General features: G+C 32.2%; 1 protein-coding gene across 1 annotated transcript; it reads left to right on the top strand.

Moving 5' to 3' along the window:
• Positions 1–4,651: 4,651 nt before the first annotated feature.
• Positions 4,652–9,211, top strand: LOC141292317 (uncharacterized). Its single transcript, XM_073824322.1, has 7 exons — positions 4,652–4,750; positions 5,878–6,228; positions 7,112–7,198; positions 7,281–7,367; positions 8,022–8,055; positions 8,420–8,469; positions 8,920–9,211. The coding sequence occupies exons 1-6, from the start codon at positions 4,705–4,707 to the stop codon at positions 8,436–8,438; spliced, it is 624 nt and encodes a 207-aa protein (XP_073680423.1). The 5' UTR covers positions 4,652–4,704; the 3' UTR covers positions 8,439–8,469; positions 8,920–9,211.
• Positions 9,212–18,472: the final 9,261 nt, after the last annotated feature.

Genomic DNA, 18,472 nt, shown 5'->3' with positions numbered 1-18,472 from the left:
GTCTAACAGGTGCAGGAGTTGAATGAGGACACGGATGCTACTCTGTTGACCTCTTTCTTGCATAGAGCTGCATTTCCTTTTTTGATAGTTATCACAATCATGCAATCAAACGTTTATTTAATGACGGCTGCTAAGTTGATTTCCAACATCTCCCTTAAACAATCCCTAACTTTTGGAGCACTTTCTGACCGCTCAGGGAACACATTGATCATGGGAAGATAAATGTGGATGTTTTTCAGAAGGAAATTATTCTTGAAAATTCATTAGTTAGGTTTTCTTATTCACATTTACATTTAAAATTGGAGCCAGAAATGACGATTTTGTAATTTACTAACCCCCATTTGTTCCAAACTCATATGAGAATAGGGATGTTAGCTGGTTAGCTTCAAAATGACAAAAAGGCATCATTAAAGGATTTGTATTCCAAGTCTTTCGACTCATAAATAGACCAAAAATTCTACTTAAACTTAGAGGTTGGACATCAGTGAAATCGATCCACTGTATGACTCTTTCTGATTTTTGATTTCAAGCCAGTTCAAGCACAAATTATTATTGACTGTAATAATTTAATGATACATTCCTAGTGCCTTTTTTATTTTTTAAAGACATGCCAGATCCCCCTTCCCTTTCAATATATAAAATAGAGTAGAGCAGACTAGTTTAAAATTTCTACTTTTGTGTCTGACAGAAAAGGTCAGTTATACACTACCAGTCAAAAAGTCATTTTTTCCCCAAATATTTTTGAATTAAATCTCTTATGCTTACCAAGGCTGCATTTGGTTGATCAAAATATAGTAAAACAGTAATATTGTGAAATATAGATTTTTCTTTTATGCCAAAAATCATTGGGATATTAAGTAAAGATCATGTTCAATGAAGATGTTTTATAAATTTCCTACCGTAAACATATTAAAACTTATTTTTTTATTAGTAATATGCATTGCTAAGAACTTAATTTGGACAACTTTTTTTTAATATATGCACCCTCAGTTTCCAGAATTTCAAATAGTATCTTGACCGAATTGTCTTGGTCACATTTAAAAATAATTATAAATTTATTTTTGTGATGCAAAGCTGAAGCTTCAGCAGGGATTACTTCAGTTTTCAGTCATGATCCTTCAGAAATCATTCTAATATGTTGATTTGCTTCATTTTAAAAATCTAAGTAATATAGTGTACCTGTAACAACATGATGGTGAGTTAATGATGACAGAATTTTTTATTTTTGTGTCTACTAATCCTTTAATTTGCATGCAGGATGAATTCTAGTGTTTTTAAATTCTAACCATGTTTTCGTCTTCAAATGCACTTGTATTAAATTGTGGATCTAACACCTGTTGCTTCAAACACAGCTTTTGTACCTCAGAACTATATGAACTTGTTTTCCAAGTCTTTGTAACCGCAAAGTTGAAAGCCCTCCATAGACATAAGCTCGTCGACAGTCGCACTAAAGCGTTCTCTCGAGCCCCCTGAGATCTCCTGTTTTCAAAGAATCGTGTGGTTCGGCTCCGTGTCTTTGTCGTACCCTCGACCTCCAAGGCGTGTGCGTCTCCCACATCCTCCCCTCTTCACGACCCCTCCATGGGCCCGTAAGCCCCTCCAGCCCTCCTCGAGAGACGAAGGCCAATGAACGAGATCTTAGACGCTTTAGCTTAAAACTCCCACACAAGCCCCTCTGAGCTTCAGGCTTTAGAGTCCCACACACTCAAAAACTTCATTAGTGCAGTTTATCTCGAATATGGAGTGGAAAACTAGCACGTTGGTTTTGCGTTGAGAAATGTTGGGCTTCTGAATAAAAAAACAATTTGACTTCTTTGGTGCAGAAACAGGTCTGCAGTTTTTATGGCTCTATGAAATCCATTTTATTCTTTTTTAAGTTTATTTTTCCCTGTTAACTTTTGTAGACTGTTTTAATGGTTAAATTTAATCAACTCAAAAAGCATGTCTAATTAATCAAAATCATAAGACTTAAGATAACAGCAATTTATTAAAAGTTTATAAAAAATGTAAATTTTAAGGCCCAATGAAATACATTTATTTTATTATCAAATTCACTTTTATTTTGACCAAATTCTGTTTTCCATTAATTTCTGTATTTCATTTGAATGGTTTCATTTATTAAATTTGAATAAATCAAAAGTGTTTCTAATTAATTAATTAAAAATTAATTAATTAATTTTATGTAAGGGATGCTTTTGAAAAGTTTTTTCAAACAACAAATACATTTTATAGAAAAAAAAGCCAAGAACGCAGTATCAACAGAGCTTTTTGAAACTCTAAAATGCATCAATTAAACCATTGCATTGCAAAATGATACATTGTGTCGAAGCGATCCAATTAAATTGTGTATTGCAAATCATTTGATTCAGAATGTGACTTAAGAGCGTGTATCACGAATCATTTGATTCAGATCGGGACTTGAAAGTGTGTATCACAAACTATTTGATTTAGAATCGGACTTCAAATCATGTATCGTAAATCATTTGATTCAGATTGAGACTTCAAAGTGCGTATCACAATTCATTTGATTCAGATTGGGACTTCAAAGAGTGGAACGTGAATCATTCAATTCAGATCAGGACTTCAAAGTGCATATCACAAATAATTAGATTTAGATCTGGACTTCAATGCGCATAATATGAATCATTTGATTCAGAATGGGACTTGACACTGTGTATCACAAACGATTTGATTTAGAATCGAACTTCAAATCATGTATCATGAATCATTTGATTCAGATTGAGACTTCAAAGTGCGTATCACAATTAATTTGATTCAGATCCGGAATTCATTGAGCGGAACGTGAATCATTCGATTCAGATCAGGACTTTAAAGAGCGTAACGTCAATCATTTGATTCAGATCAGGACTTCAAAGTGCGGAACGTGAATCATTTGATTCAGATCGGGACTTCAAAGCACATATTGCAAATCATTAGGGAAGTATATTTCATTACTCTTAAGTATATTTGTAGTAAACTAAACCATTCACACAGAGACACAAAGAACATGCTGGATTCATATTTAAATTGTATTTTTGCAGCTTAATATTTACAGATACTAGTCTATATCACGATTAGATTTAAGTGTCCTACTTTTGGTATACTTATACTTTTGGTATACAGTATACTTACAGTATACTAGACTGGATTCCGAGATTCCATCCACGTTTTTGAGTTATTCAGGGTTGCTGTCATGATGCTAGGAAGTAAATTTCAGTGCATGTTAATGAACAAACCTTACTTACTTAATTATTATGAACAAGATGTTTATGTCCAACCAAGAGGCCTTGGAATAAACTTATTGTGATCTGCTCTGTCGATATGTGATTGCAGTGTAAACGGTTTTACACTGTGAAAAAAAAAAAATCTATTCATGTGAAGTCTGAGTGCTTTGTTCTTTCTTTAGTGTAAAGTAAATATTAATTCAGCCAAAATTAAATATGATAGATACAACTGTATACCTACAATGTACTGATTTTTTTTAAATATTTGTAAATATTTTTTTTATTATAATTTTATGTAGATTTTATGGTCTTTATTTTAATTGAATATTTTCAGTTTTCTTAATCAGTAATTAAGTTCAAAGTGGTTGTAACTTATTTCAGCTGTGCTTTGATGTAAATATTCAAAGCAGCATTTAAACTTAAAACATTGGGCATTCATGCATTTACACAGAATATATCTGTGAGAGCCTTATGGCACACATTTTGGGGGCATAAAGTGACGTGATGGCGTGATAAAAATCAACACTTTAAGATGAAACATATTTTGTTTTTCCACAGCGCAATGTTGCTGATTATATGCCACCACCAGTACTTTGTCAGTATTAATGTATTGGTTAATTCAATAATTTTATAGGTATTTTCTTTACAGAGATGAATGTGTGATTTTTCATGTGTCTTATTTTTAAAGTCTTATTTTTTTAGTCGTATTTGATATTTGTCACAAGTGTTTTTATATTATGTGTTTGTGTTTAATTTGATGCAGTGCCAGCTGTCATGCTCTGCGGACAGATGCAGGTGTTTCTTAGGTCAAACACCTGCATTTGGGTTAAAGTCAGGAAAGACGTTTAGGGTTTAGTAAACCTGTGCGCTTGGTTTCAGATTAAAGAGAAGAACAAATTCCTTTAACAATCAGTAACTATAAAAATAATATAATGACCAGTGTTAAGTTCTAGCTATTGATTTTGATTCTCAGATAGTTTAGATCTCAGATGTGAGTTCATATTTTAACTACGTCATGTTACGATTTTAACTCCGTCTGACTTCCCTTACAATGGGTTGGTTATAACATATCTTGAGGTCTTCAAAATGTCTATTATATCAACTCGTTCTCTGAATATGACTTTAAAGTGTCATAGAAAAGCTAAAAAAACAACAGTCCATTGCAAAATCAGCCTAAATGTTGTCGCTTTGCATGCTCAAAGATGACTTTGTACTTCTGAGGGGTTTTTTTTAAATAATGTGCAATGCTCAGTAGCTGCTATTTACTTGGTAACGAAACTTGAAATGCATGTTTTCGGAAAAGTCTCCTGAATTTTCCTTGATGTTTCTTGTGTGTTTCATCTGACTCATTCTCTGATAGGCTGTCAGTAATTGGTTCATTGGCCCCACACACTGCAGGCCCTCCTTTCTGCGTGACACATGAAGAACAGAAAGGAAAACACAGACACACAGTTGACAGCTCACACACAGACGCCCAAGGATGACCCTCTCTTGCATCTGCTTTTGTTTGTTCGTATGGGTGCCAGGTAAGAACTTTTCATTTAAATGCATATTATTTAAGAGATGTTAAACTTTCAATGCGATCAGACTTGAAACATAAGTACTACAGTAATAAGAGCTCAGCTTGAGGAAGTCTGATTAAGTCAAAGTAAATTGATGACTGTTGTTATATCATTTGTTTAAAAACTGTCATAAATGTGAGAAGATGACATTTTTCAAGAGTTTTTTTAAATAATGTTTTGTGATAGTATCGATGCTGTGCTAAAGGCCTAGAAATGCGTGCATCCTTAGGCAATTACAAGATTTTTTGCGCTTTAAAATATTTGAAGCAACTGTTTGTGTATTTTGCAGACACAATACTTACACATTTGGTATTAAATAAAAGTTTCTGAAAAGAAACAGTATATTTATCAAAAGTGTGTTATAATGTATTTCAAGCCACGTAAGTTCATGTAGCATAACATTCATTTGCGTAATATGTTCTGATGTAAAAAAATATACACATGTATTAATATATATACACATATACTTAAAATGCTGACTGTTTATATTTTTTATTTAAACATTTTCGCTCTGGTTTGTTTGTTTCGTCTGGATTGTTGCTGGTTTTCCAGAAAGATCTACTCTGTCGAAGTCAGTGTTAAACACAACTCTGATTCGCTAAAGACTGACTGTTTCAGATTCTAAACCAAACTGAATATTGTATTTTGTGTGAATGGATTTTTTTCCGTTCTCTGACATATGAGCTATAATGTTTGTCTTCTCGTATGAATCTATGCCCACATAAGCAAAGTGTGAAGACAGAAAGGTGCTTTTTCCTGTAGGCAATGATAAGAGAGGAAAACTATTTTGCAAGAGGATATTGCCTTTAAGTGTTTTGTCTATACAGGTTTCCATTCTCACATAGCAAAGAAATTACTGACTTGTGTGTATTTAGTTCTGTATGGTCTATTGTGAAAGGGACTCTCAGCCTTTTCTGTTCTGTTTTTTTTTTTTTCAGTTCCTAAATCTATTTTAAACCTGTCTTCTTTTAACTGTTGTAAAATATCTGATTTAATATTGTTTAGAGCCTATCGATGCCCTTTAAATATCATTCAGATGATATTGAAAATCTCAATCAAATCTCACAACTTTCTCTTTGTTTCTCCTAAAGCGGCTGCGATCCCCACCTTCCAGGCTACATCGTCTGTTCTTTTCGCCAAAATCAATGGCTCGGAAAGTCTGACCTGCGAATGTCCAGACCACTCCTGCCAGGAGGTTTTTTGGTACCGATACCTTGAGAGGACAAAGACACTTCAGTTCCTCTTGTATGTCAACAGCGCTGGCAGAGAGCAACATGGAGAAAACCTGGACGCCACTCGCTTTAAGGGCTCCACGTCCTCTGGACAGAGGGTGGTCTACACCCTGCGTATAACAGGACTACAGAAGGATGAAATCGGCCTCTATTCCTGCATGTTTAAAACTAAAAATGATATGCCTGTCGGATATTACATAATGCCTGGAGGTATAGCAGCGCTCGCCTTCTATGTCTCTGTCCCCTAGCCTGTTTTTTTTTTTCAATTTCCTTCTTTAAAGGTGTTAATGGTGGCTAGTGAATGAAAAGACTAAAGCAATGAAACTGAGACACCGAATACTGGTTTACAGAGTCAAATGTGATGCAGGACCACAAAACCAGTCATAAGGGTCAATTTTTTTAAATTGAGATTTATACATCATATGAAAGCTGATTAAATAAGCTTCCCATTGATGTATGCTTTGGCTTGGCCGAGATGCAACTATTTGAAAATCTGGAATCTGAGGGTGCAAAAAATCAAAAAATTGAGAAAATCGCCCTTTAAAGTTGTCTAAATGAAGTTCTTAATGCATATGACTACTCAAAAATTGTTATATTTTCAGTAGGAAATTTACTAAATATTTGAATGGAACATGATCTTTACTTAATTTCCTAATAATTTTACGCATAAAAGAAAAATTGATAATTTTGACCCGTGCAATGTATTTTTGGCTATTGCTGCAAATATTCCGATTGCTGCTTAAGACTGGTTTTGTGGTCCAGAGTCACATACTAAAATCACACTAGCACTGAGGTTCCTATCTCTATGTCCTAAAGTAAGATGATCTTTACCTGGTGTGAAGTTGGAGATGTTTCCAAATATTCATGTTTTCCTCTTTCATGGTGCTCTAGAACATCTCAAGATCTTATAATAATTGACTAAACAGAGAAAGAGAGAATCAGAAGTGAATTCATTGGAGATGCCGATGATATTTGGTCTCAGAATCCTTATGTTTTGTTAGTTAAAGCAATGTTTATCTGTCTAGGATCTTCTAGTCTGGAAAGTTCATGTTAATTGACTTGGTTTTTATATGTTTTTGTCTTTTTTCTCTAGTGAATCCTCCAACAGTTCAACCGCCAACGGTCAAGACGGTGAAACCCAAAAAGACCTGTTATTGCAAACCCTCCAGCCCTCTTAAAGGTGCGGAACTGAGACGTGCTATTTGATGTTGCTGTTGATGTTTACTGTTTTGTTTCAGTAGTTTGTTTGTGTTGTGTTGCAGGCTGTGAACAAACGGTGCTGTGGCCAGCGATAGGTGCTCTTCTGCTTTTGGCCATTACACTTGCGGGCACACTCTACTACTTCAGTCGTAAGTATATACACACACACACACACACACACACACACACATAGATAGAGCTTGCACATTTTGTAACACAGTGGTCAATAAAAGAGCTTTAAAACTTCAGTTTTGCCATGTGACATGTTTACTCTCGCACAAATTGTTTTAGATGTTCAGATACCCTGTAAAAAAAACAATTGTGAGTTACTGAAATACTTAGAGTATAGTTCAATGTAAACAGTTTACCATATAATAAGTGTAGCAGAATTAACTTAAATGTGACCCTGGACCACAAAGTCATGAGGGTACATTTTTTGAAACATCATCTGAAAGCTAAATAAACAAGCTTTCCATTAATGTGTGGTTAGTTAGGATATGGCTGAAATACTATTTGAATATCTGGAATCTCAGGGTGTTCAAATGAAGTTCTTAGCAATGCATATTACTAATAAAAAATTAAGTTTTAATATATTTACGGTAGGAAATGTACAAATATCTTCATGGAACATGATCTTATTATCCTAATGATTTTTGGCATAAAAGAAAAATCAATAATCCTGACCCGTACGATGTATTGTTGGCTATTGCTACAAATATACCCGTGCTACTTAAGACTGGTTTTGTGGTCCAGGGTCGATTTATTTTATAATAAATTCATTTTTTTTTACATTGGGACAACAGGTCTACCTAAGAAGTGCAGACATCGATTTGCCAAGTAAGTTGAAAAACCAGCAGCTACATGCTGAAATTTATGTTTTTTTATAAATTAAATAATTAAATGAATATTATTTCTATGTCTAAAATGTCTCTTCGATGATCTGTATGCTTTTCAAACATTAAAGTTAGCAACTAAACAGAAAGTTTATTGCTGAGTTAACGTTCACTTGTGACACTGGGATCTCGCATCAAAACCCTTTACATATGTGTCTGCATTGGCTCTGTGTTCGCAGTTAGACTTCTAAGACTCAGTGAAACTTTGATAAACACTTAAATCATTTGATAGCCTATTTCTGCCAGTATCATGAGATTTAAGAGATTTTGTAACTTCTTAAATAGTTACTGTGTCATTTTCTTCATAGGACGAATGCGTTGCGATGAGGTGGAAGAACAGACTCTTCATCAAACAAATGTAAGTATCTACATTTGGATAAAAATATGACTTACCATTAAAAGGTTTAAATACAATCTTTGTCATATACAGGGAAACCTAAATTTTTTCAGACACCTTCAACATTTTCTCTACAGTTTAGAATATGGTAATAAAATATGACTAGAACTCAAGATAAGTTAAACTATCAGACCAAATTCCTCTTCATAATGTCAGATAACCTTGATAGAAATGTACGTAAAAAAACATGGTCAGGTCAAAGTGTCAAAGTTTTTGGTCCCAAATTTGTATTAGTTTTACTGGTAGTCGACTGTTTTAAGAATTTATGGGTATAATATGTCACAGTTCACTTTATTTTGCTATCCCCACTTACATAAATGAACTATAGTGTCCTGTACCGATAAAGTAAAATCTTAAACATTATATCTGGTTTGAATTTATAATAGTTTCTATTTTTTTGTTCATTTGCAGGTGCTGGTCCTTTTCTCTCCAGAGTGTGGACATGTGGATATCTCTGAAATTTTGTCATGGCTTCACAAATATCAAATACATTGGGTTTGAGAATGTAAAAAAATGTGTAAATAAAAAAGAATAGCTAAAATTCCGAGGTTTACAGTGTTACATCAGACATTATTCAAGCAACTGTCCATTGTCTGACTTGACTGAATTAAACTAGAGCTGTACAGTTTTGTAATTACGTTCTTTTATCTCATAAGCTGTCATTTTATGCTTTTATGTTATGCTCATTAAATAGTTATTTTAATCAAGTTTAAATTGTTTTATTGAGCGTTTCTGTGGGTTATTTCTCTGATGACACTTGTTTGTTTTGTAGGGGTTTTATGGTGTCCCCCGACTTACATATCTGAGGGTGTGTTGGTTTATGTGTTTGGGCGTTATCAAGTTCTCTCTGAGGGGGTGTGTTCCCGTTATGAAACTATATTGACTGATATTGTCTCATTACAGCTTGAAACTTTAATTACCGTGAAAAATGTCTTATGTATCAATAGACTACCTATAGTATATGTACATGTTAGTTAATGTGATGAACTACACCTGTGGTTACTCTGCAAGGACACCTGTGAGAAACTGAGAAGAAGTGACTTAATATAGCCACTAAAAATCACACAGTAGAAACTCCAGTAAAAAGTATTTTTATTGTCTCAAATACAAGACAAACACAAGACAAATCTGGATAATTTTAACATTTCAAATTAAAAGATCTATAGGGAAAAACAAATACAGTCAAAAAATGAATAAAAGGTCTCTTAAATAAACCAAAAAAAAAAGATGTGGGTATGAGAGAAACTGTGCTGCCATTCAATTTGAATGTGCAGCTGTTCTTCCTGATACTTTGAGGCAAATGAATAAACCCCTTCCTGTGCAAAAAGACAGAGCATTATCTCTCGCGCATCGCTCGTTCAACTTTGAGCTCCTCAGCGCTACACTAAAACAAAACCACCACAGAGAAACCACAGACCTTGCCGCATGGAGAGCGTCACAGACACAGACTCTTAACATAAAACCTCCATTACACTTAGTTCAGTCTCTGTACTACAGCAACGTTTTATCAGATAATTAATTTTCAAAAAAAAGAGAGTATAAACAAAGGTCATTATTTTTGAAAGAGAAAGAAACATTATTCTAAAACATACATTTTTTTTTATTAATTGTAGAAAATGACATGTATAAATGTTTAATGAATTCTTTTTTTTCCACCGAGCAAGCAGAGTAGCCTACATATTCATGCATCTAGCATTATTTATTTCAATACAAAACTGGAAAGTGCACACAATTTGAAAATATTTCAGTTACATTAGGCAAATGTTTTATAAAACATCACTACAATTGTTTTCAATTCTTTCATTCTTCCTAATTTAAAGCAAAGAAAGAAATTCACCATGCATAGCACATTACTCACAGCAAATATCAGGAAAGTCGGCTTGAAAAATCTGAAAATACATTTAATCTTAAAAAAGTAGATATTATCAAATGCAAAAATGAATACATAATATATCTTTTGCTTACAGCGTGCAAATATTCAGAAAAAAAGAACCAAAGTACTTTTTCTTGGTGGCATTTTGTTGGCTTTCTTTGTGATCTTTGTCTTTACCTATTAGCATCTGTACTCAGAATCTCAAGACATGACACAATCTGACATGAAATACAGTCATTTGTATAAAAAGCATTACAATTTTCATCAACTCAGATTCAAAAACACTGTGTTACACTGTGTGCAAAATGTATCTTCTTAATTACCACGTTTAGTCGAATTTGTCTTTGTTCTATGCCTCAAGTAGGTGGAATCCATTTTGGGTCACAAAACCAAACACCTTCGGCTATGACGGGGGAGAAATTACAGCAAATGAATAATACAATATTAGTACATATATTACATTAAACAGGATTTAATATTCTTAACACTCAGATCTCATTATTAAACAAAGGTCATTTTAGAAATTTTAAATATATTTTATAAATTGCATCAGTTCATTAATTTTTTAAAAGTTGATGTAGTATATACATTTCTGTGAATATACATTTAATCTTAAAAAAGTGGATATTATCACATGCAAAAATGAATACATAATACATATTTTGTTTGAGTGCTAGCTTTAGGTTTTGCTTACAGCGTGCAAATATTCAGAAAAAAAGAACCAAAGTACTTGTTCCTGGTGGCACTTTGTTGGCTTTCTTTGTGATCTTTGTCTCTACCGATTAGCATCTGCACTCAGAATCTCAAGACACAATCTGACATGAATAATACCTGTACTCTTAACAATCAGATCTCATTATTAAACAAAGGTCATTTTAGAAATCATAAGTAAAATATTTTAGAATTTGTATCAGTTCATTAATTTTCTAGGGCTTTCAAAAATAGATGAAGTACAACAAAGGTCAAAGGAAAAACATTATTTTTGAAAGAGAAAGAAACATTATTCTAAAAAATTTACCATCTTGTGTGTGTGTGTGTGTGTGTGTGTGTGTGTGTGTGTGTGTGTGTGTGTGTGTGTGTGTGTGCGAGCTAAAATAATACAAGGTTACATACATTTTTATAGCAGAATATACAGTCAAACCCAAAATTACTCAGACACCAGATATAATTTTTACTAGTGGGTGCAGGACACTAGTTAATTTATGTAAGTAAAGATAGCAAAATCAAGTAAACTAACATACCCAAAAATTCTTCATACAGTGAACTACCAGTAAAATTGGGGACCAAAAATAGGATTTGACACTTTGACCTGACTATGTTTTGTTACATACCTTTCTATTAAAGTTACCTGACATTATCAAGATGAATTTGTTCTGAAACAGTTTAACCCTTGTGCATCAAAAAAAAAGTTACACTGTAAAAAAAAAAAAAAAAAAAAAAAAAAAAAATCATAAAATTTACGGTAAAATACTGGCAGCTGTGGTTGCCAGAAGTTTAACGTAAAAAAAATATGGTAGCAATGTTTTATGGTTTATGGTTTTCACTTAAATTTACAGGTAAATACCATAAAGACGTTCTTTTTAACTTCCAAAAACGGTATACTACCATAAAAGTATAGTATGCAATGTCCAACACAGTTTTTCACCGTATATAGAAGGGGAACTTACAGTTAACCATTTCACAGGTTTTTACCGTAGCATTTTTTTCAGTTTTTTACCGTTAAATTCATGTTAATTTTTTACAGTGTACACAAAAACTGAAATAATTTTTTCCACTTTTACTGATGTCGATTTTTTTATCCAGCATCTGTTCTATCCATAGATACCAAACATTCATTCATTTTCAGAATTGTAACCCTTTAAATGGTGGTTTGTTTGCATAATGCCACAGGTTTTTAAAAAAAAAAAAAAATTATGAAAAAATTAAAAATAGTAGTAATTTCCATATACTAAATGCTAAGCAAAAAAAATTTTCTTTGCTTATTAGATTCTTGGGTGTGTCAGTGAAGAACAACAACATTAATTTTGAGGCATTTGTATTTTTATGTAGTGTTAGATTTTTTGGTTAAAAAAAATGTATATGCCAAATTTGAAAAAAAAAAAAAAAAATGGCACAATCTAGTAAAAATAATTGTAAATATTTAAAATTTAAAGCCTTGCGATAGGTCAAATAGTCCTGGGTTAAAAAATTGCAGTTTTAATGGGTTTCAATGTGGACATTTTTGTCCTTAAGGTCCTGAGTGTGAGTATTTTTTGTACGGAGGGTAAAATTGATTTGTTGAAGGAAATGAGGGTGAAATATTAAACTTTCAATAAAAATAAACATCTGAGCCAAAATTTATGCAGCTGGCATTAACAAAGGCACACTTACAACAGAAAACAAAACTGAAATGGAAAAAAAATGTCCATAAGGTTGCACAAGGGTTAAAATATAACGAGTTAACTGGTATAATATGAGAAAAGTTGAAGGAGTCTGAATAAATTTTGATTTGACTGTAATTAATTTGTGATTATCAAGATGAATTTGTTCTGAAACAATTTAACAATTTAGTTATTGTCATAATTGTATACCCTTCTCTAAACTATCGTGAATAAACTGTGATAATGTGAGAAATGTTGAAGGTGTCTGAATACATTTAGTTTTGACTGTATTTATAAACAGAATCATTATCCTTATGCAATGAATCATTATCATTATGCAATAATATTGAAGTAATGTACAATCACACAAGTGTACAATGTTCCGAAACAAGGCAGTGCTGATAGACAAAATTATGAGGACCTATAAAACAAATCCTGTCGTGAATACATTTCCGTGAAGTGTACAGAGTGCAGGTGGCGTTCAGACACTAATTGCTTTCGATTTTCTGTTTTCTATTATGTTTGTACACCCTTTACACTGTTCACTTCTCATTTAACTTAACGACAAACATTGCAGTATCAGGTTGATTCTGTGTCTTCTAAACTGAGAACTGATTAAAATCAATTCAAATCATCCCATTTCTGTAAAGTGCACTTCTACTTTGTGATACGGGTCTACAGCTCTTCTAACTGGGATTTGAGAAGCATATAAAGAATCTAAAGGAGAAATGATAAGTTCAGAAATTACTATTATTATTTTAGCATATACAGTACACCACTGAGACCACGAGTCAAGTCTCAGCTGAACAAGAAGGTATAAAAACGAAGCCAGTTGTACTTACATTAGGTTATGATGTGTTGTAAGTACCCTCCCTCTATACTTCAGTTTGATGGATATAGTGTTTGAATCACCTGAACTGAAGACAATCCTAATGCTGCAGTGACTGAAAGTCTGTTTTTACTGTTGACTCTCTAAACTGAGATCTCTGGAGTGGGCAGCTGTTTTGCTTCATGTAATATTCCTCTGTTGTGGTGTGCGTGAGGATGAGTTGGCCCTCTTCCTCCAAGGAATCCCCAGGTAACCCCCATCCCCCTCACCTTCACCTCTGTCTCTGGGCTGTGTTTTGGGTCTGAGACCCACATCTCTAAGATCAGGTTCTTTTGGTGAGTCAGACAGGGATCCCCAGGTAAGAAATCAGTGAATGATGAGAAATATACCCACACTGAGAAAGTGACTCAAAGCTATAATGGGGGGCCATGGAAACTGAGGGTGGACTGCCTGACATAAACCGTCTCTCCGTTTGACTGGAGGTCTTCCTGAACACCCACCTGCCAGATATAAAAAAACAGAATCTCCCTTTAAAGATAGGGCAATGTTTTTTAGTGTTGTTTTTGATTAAGAAAAAAAAAAAGTGTTAAAAAGAATGTGTTTTTCTTTATTATATTCAGTACTGTATCTTTACGTCAGCTGTTCACAAACATTGAAATATATATTTGAATAAAATGACACTTAATAAAATGTATTATTTATTATAACAAATGTTTATTCTTTTGTTGCAATTGAATGATGTACTTGTATTGTTATTATTATTATTATTATTATTATTATTAATAATAATAATAATAATAATAATAATAATAATTAGCTTTTAATTTTTTTATATAGAATATAAATATCTAGGAAACTTTGTAATGTTGCAAACTCACATTGTAACTATGTAAACAAAAACGATAATAATTATAGTAGTAATAATAACAATAAATAATAAATATTATTATTAAAAATATTATTGAAATACATTATTTTAACAAAATAATTATTGTGTTGTTGCAGTTTTATGATACAACTTTAGTATTATTATTATTATTTAGTCTATTTTGATTTATTTATATAGAAAATAAATATCAAGGAAACTTTATAATGTTGCAAACTGTACCGGTGTAAACAACAAAAACAACAACAATAATAATAAAAATAATAACAATAATAAAATATTACAAGTAATTATTTCACATATTAATAAATACATTATTCATTTATAACACAAATATGTAATACAAAATGTACTGTATATTGTTTTGTTGCAGTTTTATGATGTAATTGTATTATTATTTTATTAATAATATTATTATTTAGACTATTTTCATTTATTTAAAATAATAAGAATAAGAATACAACATTAAACATTATTATTAATACATTAAATTATGATAAATAAAAATAAAAATATGTAAATATTATTACAGTTCATTGATTTAATATTTAAATATTTAAAAATATTAAAAACAGATTTAAATATTATTTAAAAGTATTTATAATAATAATAAAAATATATATTATTGTTGTGTTGCCATTTTATTGTTATTATTATTATTATCTTGAAAAATGTGTAATTTTACCAACTCACATTGTACCTGTGTAAACATCAACAACTTTAATAATAATAAAATATTAAATATTTGTATTACAAATAACATCATAATACATTAATTTTTTGCAGTTTTATTATGTAATTGTATTATTATTATTGTTGTTGTTATTATTATTATTATTATTAATTTAGACTATTTTGATTTATTTATATAGAAAAGAAATATCTAGGAAACTTTGTCATGTTGCAAAATCACAATTGACCTGTGTAAACAACAACAACGATAATAATAATAATAATTGTTAAAATATTTAAATATTATTATAATAACAAAATTATTATTGTTTTGTTGATGTTCTATTATGTATTATTATTATTATTTAGTAATTTAGTAGTAATAATAATAATTAAATATTAAACATTTTAATAAAACAACATTATAATACACCTATATTCTTATAACGAAATTATCATTCTTTTGTGTAATTTTAAGATGCAATTATATTATAATCATTCTCAATTATAATGTAATAATAATAAGTGTAGTTTTTATGAAACAGTTATTTAGTTAATGAAAGTTATACTATTATGATTATTATTTATTAAAAAAAACAAAAAAAAACAAAGTAGCATTAAATGTAAAAACAACAGCAAACGTTATTATTTAAAAAAAAAATCTTGTTATGATTTATTTTATTTTTACCATAATTTTTATATAGGTTCCTCAACCGATTTGTTTTTGTTGCTAATGTCATAAACTCATATTTCCACTGTGTAACTACATGACCTATGTGAATGTTACGTTAATTTCCAAGCGACGTAAAGGTACGTAGGCTTCATGACGTCAGGCCGTGTTGCGAAATACAGAAGAAAGGTGGCGCTGTTGCTAGTGATGAAACCGTGGGCAGCCAGCATCATTCTTATTTGGAGACTCGATGAACGCCTACAGATTACAGATCAAAGGTGGTCTGAAGCCCTTTCTTACAAAGCGGTATTGTAAGAAAGTTCTTTCCACTCTTCTTGGGAAACATATATTGTGATCCTGTCAGGTGATACTGCAGACCTTTTTGAGTTTTTCCCACAGAGATAAGATAGCACAAACACACTTTTCAAGTAAAACATTTGACAAAATGAAGATTTTAAATCGCCAGCAGTCTTACATAAAAACAAAAAGTGTTACTTTCTGGTTCTCACATTAACTATACACCCTTAAAAATAAAGGTTCTTTATTGGCAGTGATGGTTCTATGAAGAACCTTGAACATCCATGAAACCTTTCAAAAGCAGAAAAGGTTCTTTATAGTCTTTAGATTATAGGTACTTTAGATTTTTAAAATGTTCTTCAAAATGGTTCTTCTAAGGACTGAACTGTTCACTGAAATGTTCCTCTATGGCATCACTGCAAAAACACCCTTTTGGAGCCTTTATTTTTAGGAGTAAAAACTGAATTCATACATCCACTAATCACCATGACACCCATTTAATTAGAATTATAAGGAAATTAAGGCTCATAAAAGTGAGGTCAATTTCGCTTAAAGGAGTAGTTCACTTTCAGAACAAAAAAAAATTACAGATAATGTACTCACTCCCTTGTCATCCAAGATGTTCATGTCTTTCTTTCTTCAGTTTTTTGAGGAAAACATTTCAGGATTTCTCTCCATATAATGGACTTCTATGGTGCCCTCCGTGTTTGAACTTCCAAAATGCAGTTTAAATGCAGCTTCAAAGGGCTCTAAATGATCCCAGCTGAGGAAGAAGGGTCTTATCTAGCGAAACGATCGGTTATTTTCTAAAAACATTTACAACTTATATACTTTTTAATCTGAAATGCTCATCTTGTCTAGCTCTGTGTGAACTCTGTGTATTCCTGTTCATGACAGTTAGGGTATGTCGAAAAACTCCCATCTCATTTTCTTCTCCAACTTCAAAAACGTCCTACATCGCTCCAGAAGTACTGACCCAGTGTTTACAAAGTGAGCATGCAAATAAAATAAAATACCCTTTACAAAAAAAAAGGTAAAACAACGATGTAGGACGATTTTGAAGTTGGAGGAGAAAATGAATAAATAAATTGTTATTTTTTAAATAACCAATCATGTTGCTAGATAAGACCCTTCTTTCCTCGGCTGTGATCGTTTAGAGCCATTTGAAGCTGCATTTTGTAAGTTCAAACTCGGGGGCACCATAGAAGTCCACTATATGGAGAGAAAGCCTGAAATGTTTTCCTCAAAAAACATAATTTCCTTACGACTGAAAAAAGAAAGACATGAACATCTTGGATGACAAAGGGGTGATTACATTATCTGTAAAGTTTTGTTCTGAAAGTGAACTACTCCTTTAAGTGTGTATCCATCTATCCACCTCACTTTTCCCATTAGAGTGAGCGCAGCTATTTGTAAATTTTATGGCTAATGAACCGGAAGTTTTGCCCGTAGTTCTTTCTTCCACATTCAACTACAAGGTGGTTCAATGAGTAGGCCTATTTTTAATTCAGCATTTGTAACCCTACTGTGTATTCTCCTGAGTACGATTTTAAGATGTGAGTGAATGAGAGTGAAAGAAACGTACATGTCTTTGAAAGTGAGCGTGAGAATATTCACACTTCATAGTTGTGCATAAATAGATCTTAAACACTTGAAAGAACAAATTGCGTAGACGCCACACAAACAAACATTCCGTGCATACTGTATATAATAGCCTTTACACACCCTAACGTCATATTTTCAAAGCTGACTGAACGTTACAGGGCCAAAGTCTCCATCGAAGTTGTACATGTAGCCTGCAGCCCCACTCAGAGCGTCACATGCGGTTTGACACGCAATCAAAGAGCTGCTGCTCGTGCATGCAGACCCCCTTCAGGTGCAAGCATGCTGCACCACTGCACTGGCAATACGACACGCCACGTACAAAACAACAACCACCTGTTTTATAGACCGAATTTTAAAAAATTATCCACACTGATAGATTCTATAAAATTCTGACAGAATTCTACTTCATTTTCTACCAGTTCATGTAGTGAGATGATGTTGACAGCCTAACTTAATCTTTTTTGCCTTACCTGGGATACTTTCTTGCACACAAATTATTTAATGATTAATTTTTTACAGTTTATGTTAGCATGTTAGCATCTGTCTGTCTGTCTGTCTATCTATCTATCTATCTGTTTTCTATACATTTATACGGAAATTGTTTTTCAGGTTTTTGTTTCACAGGATTGTAACTAATGAAGACAAAATGAGAGAAATAGAGAAATAAACCTTATCCTTTACTCAATCTAAATGGTATACTTTTACACTAAAATTTGAATTTCGACATTTTTATGCTGTTTGTCCATCTTGCAGTCATTCAATTTTCTTTATT

The sequence above is a fragment of the Garra rufa genome, chromosome 19, assembly GCF_049309525.1.
Source record: "Garra rufa chromosome 19, GarRuf1.0, whole genome shotgun sequence".
In the NCBI taxonomy this organism is placed as follows: Eukaryota; Metazoa; Chordata; class Actinopteri; order Cypriniformes; family Cyprinidae; genus Garra; species Garra rufa.
This window is presented reverse-complemented; position numbering and strand designations above follow the sequence as displayed.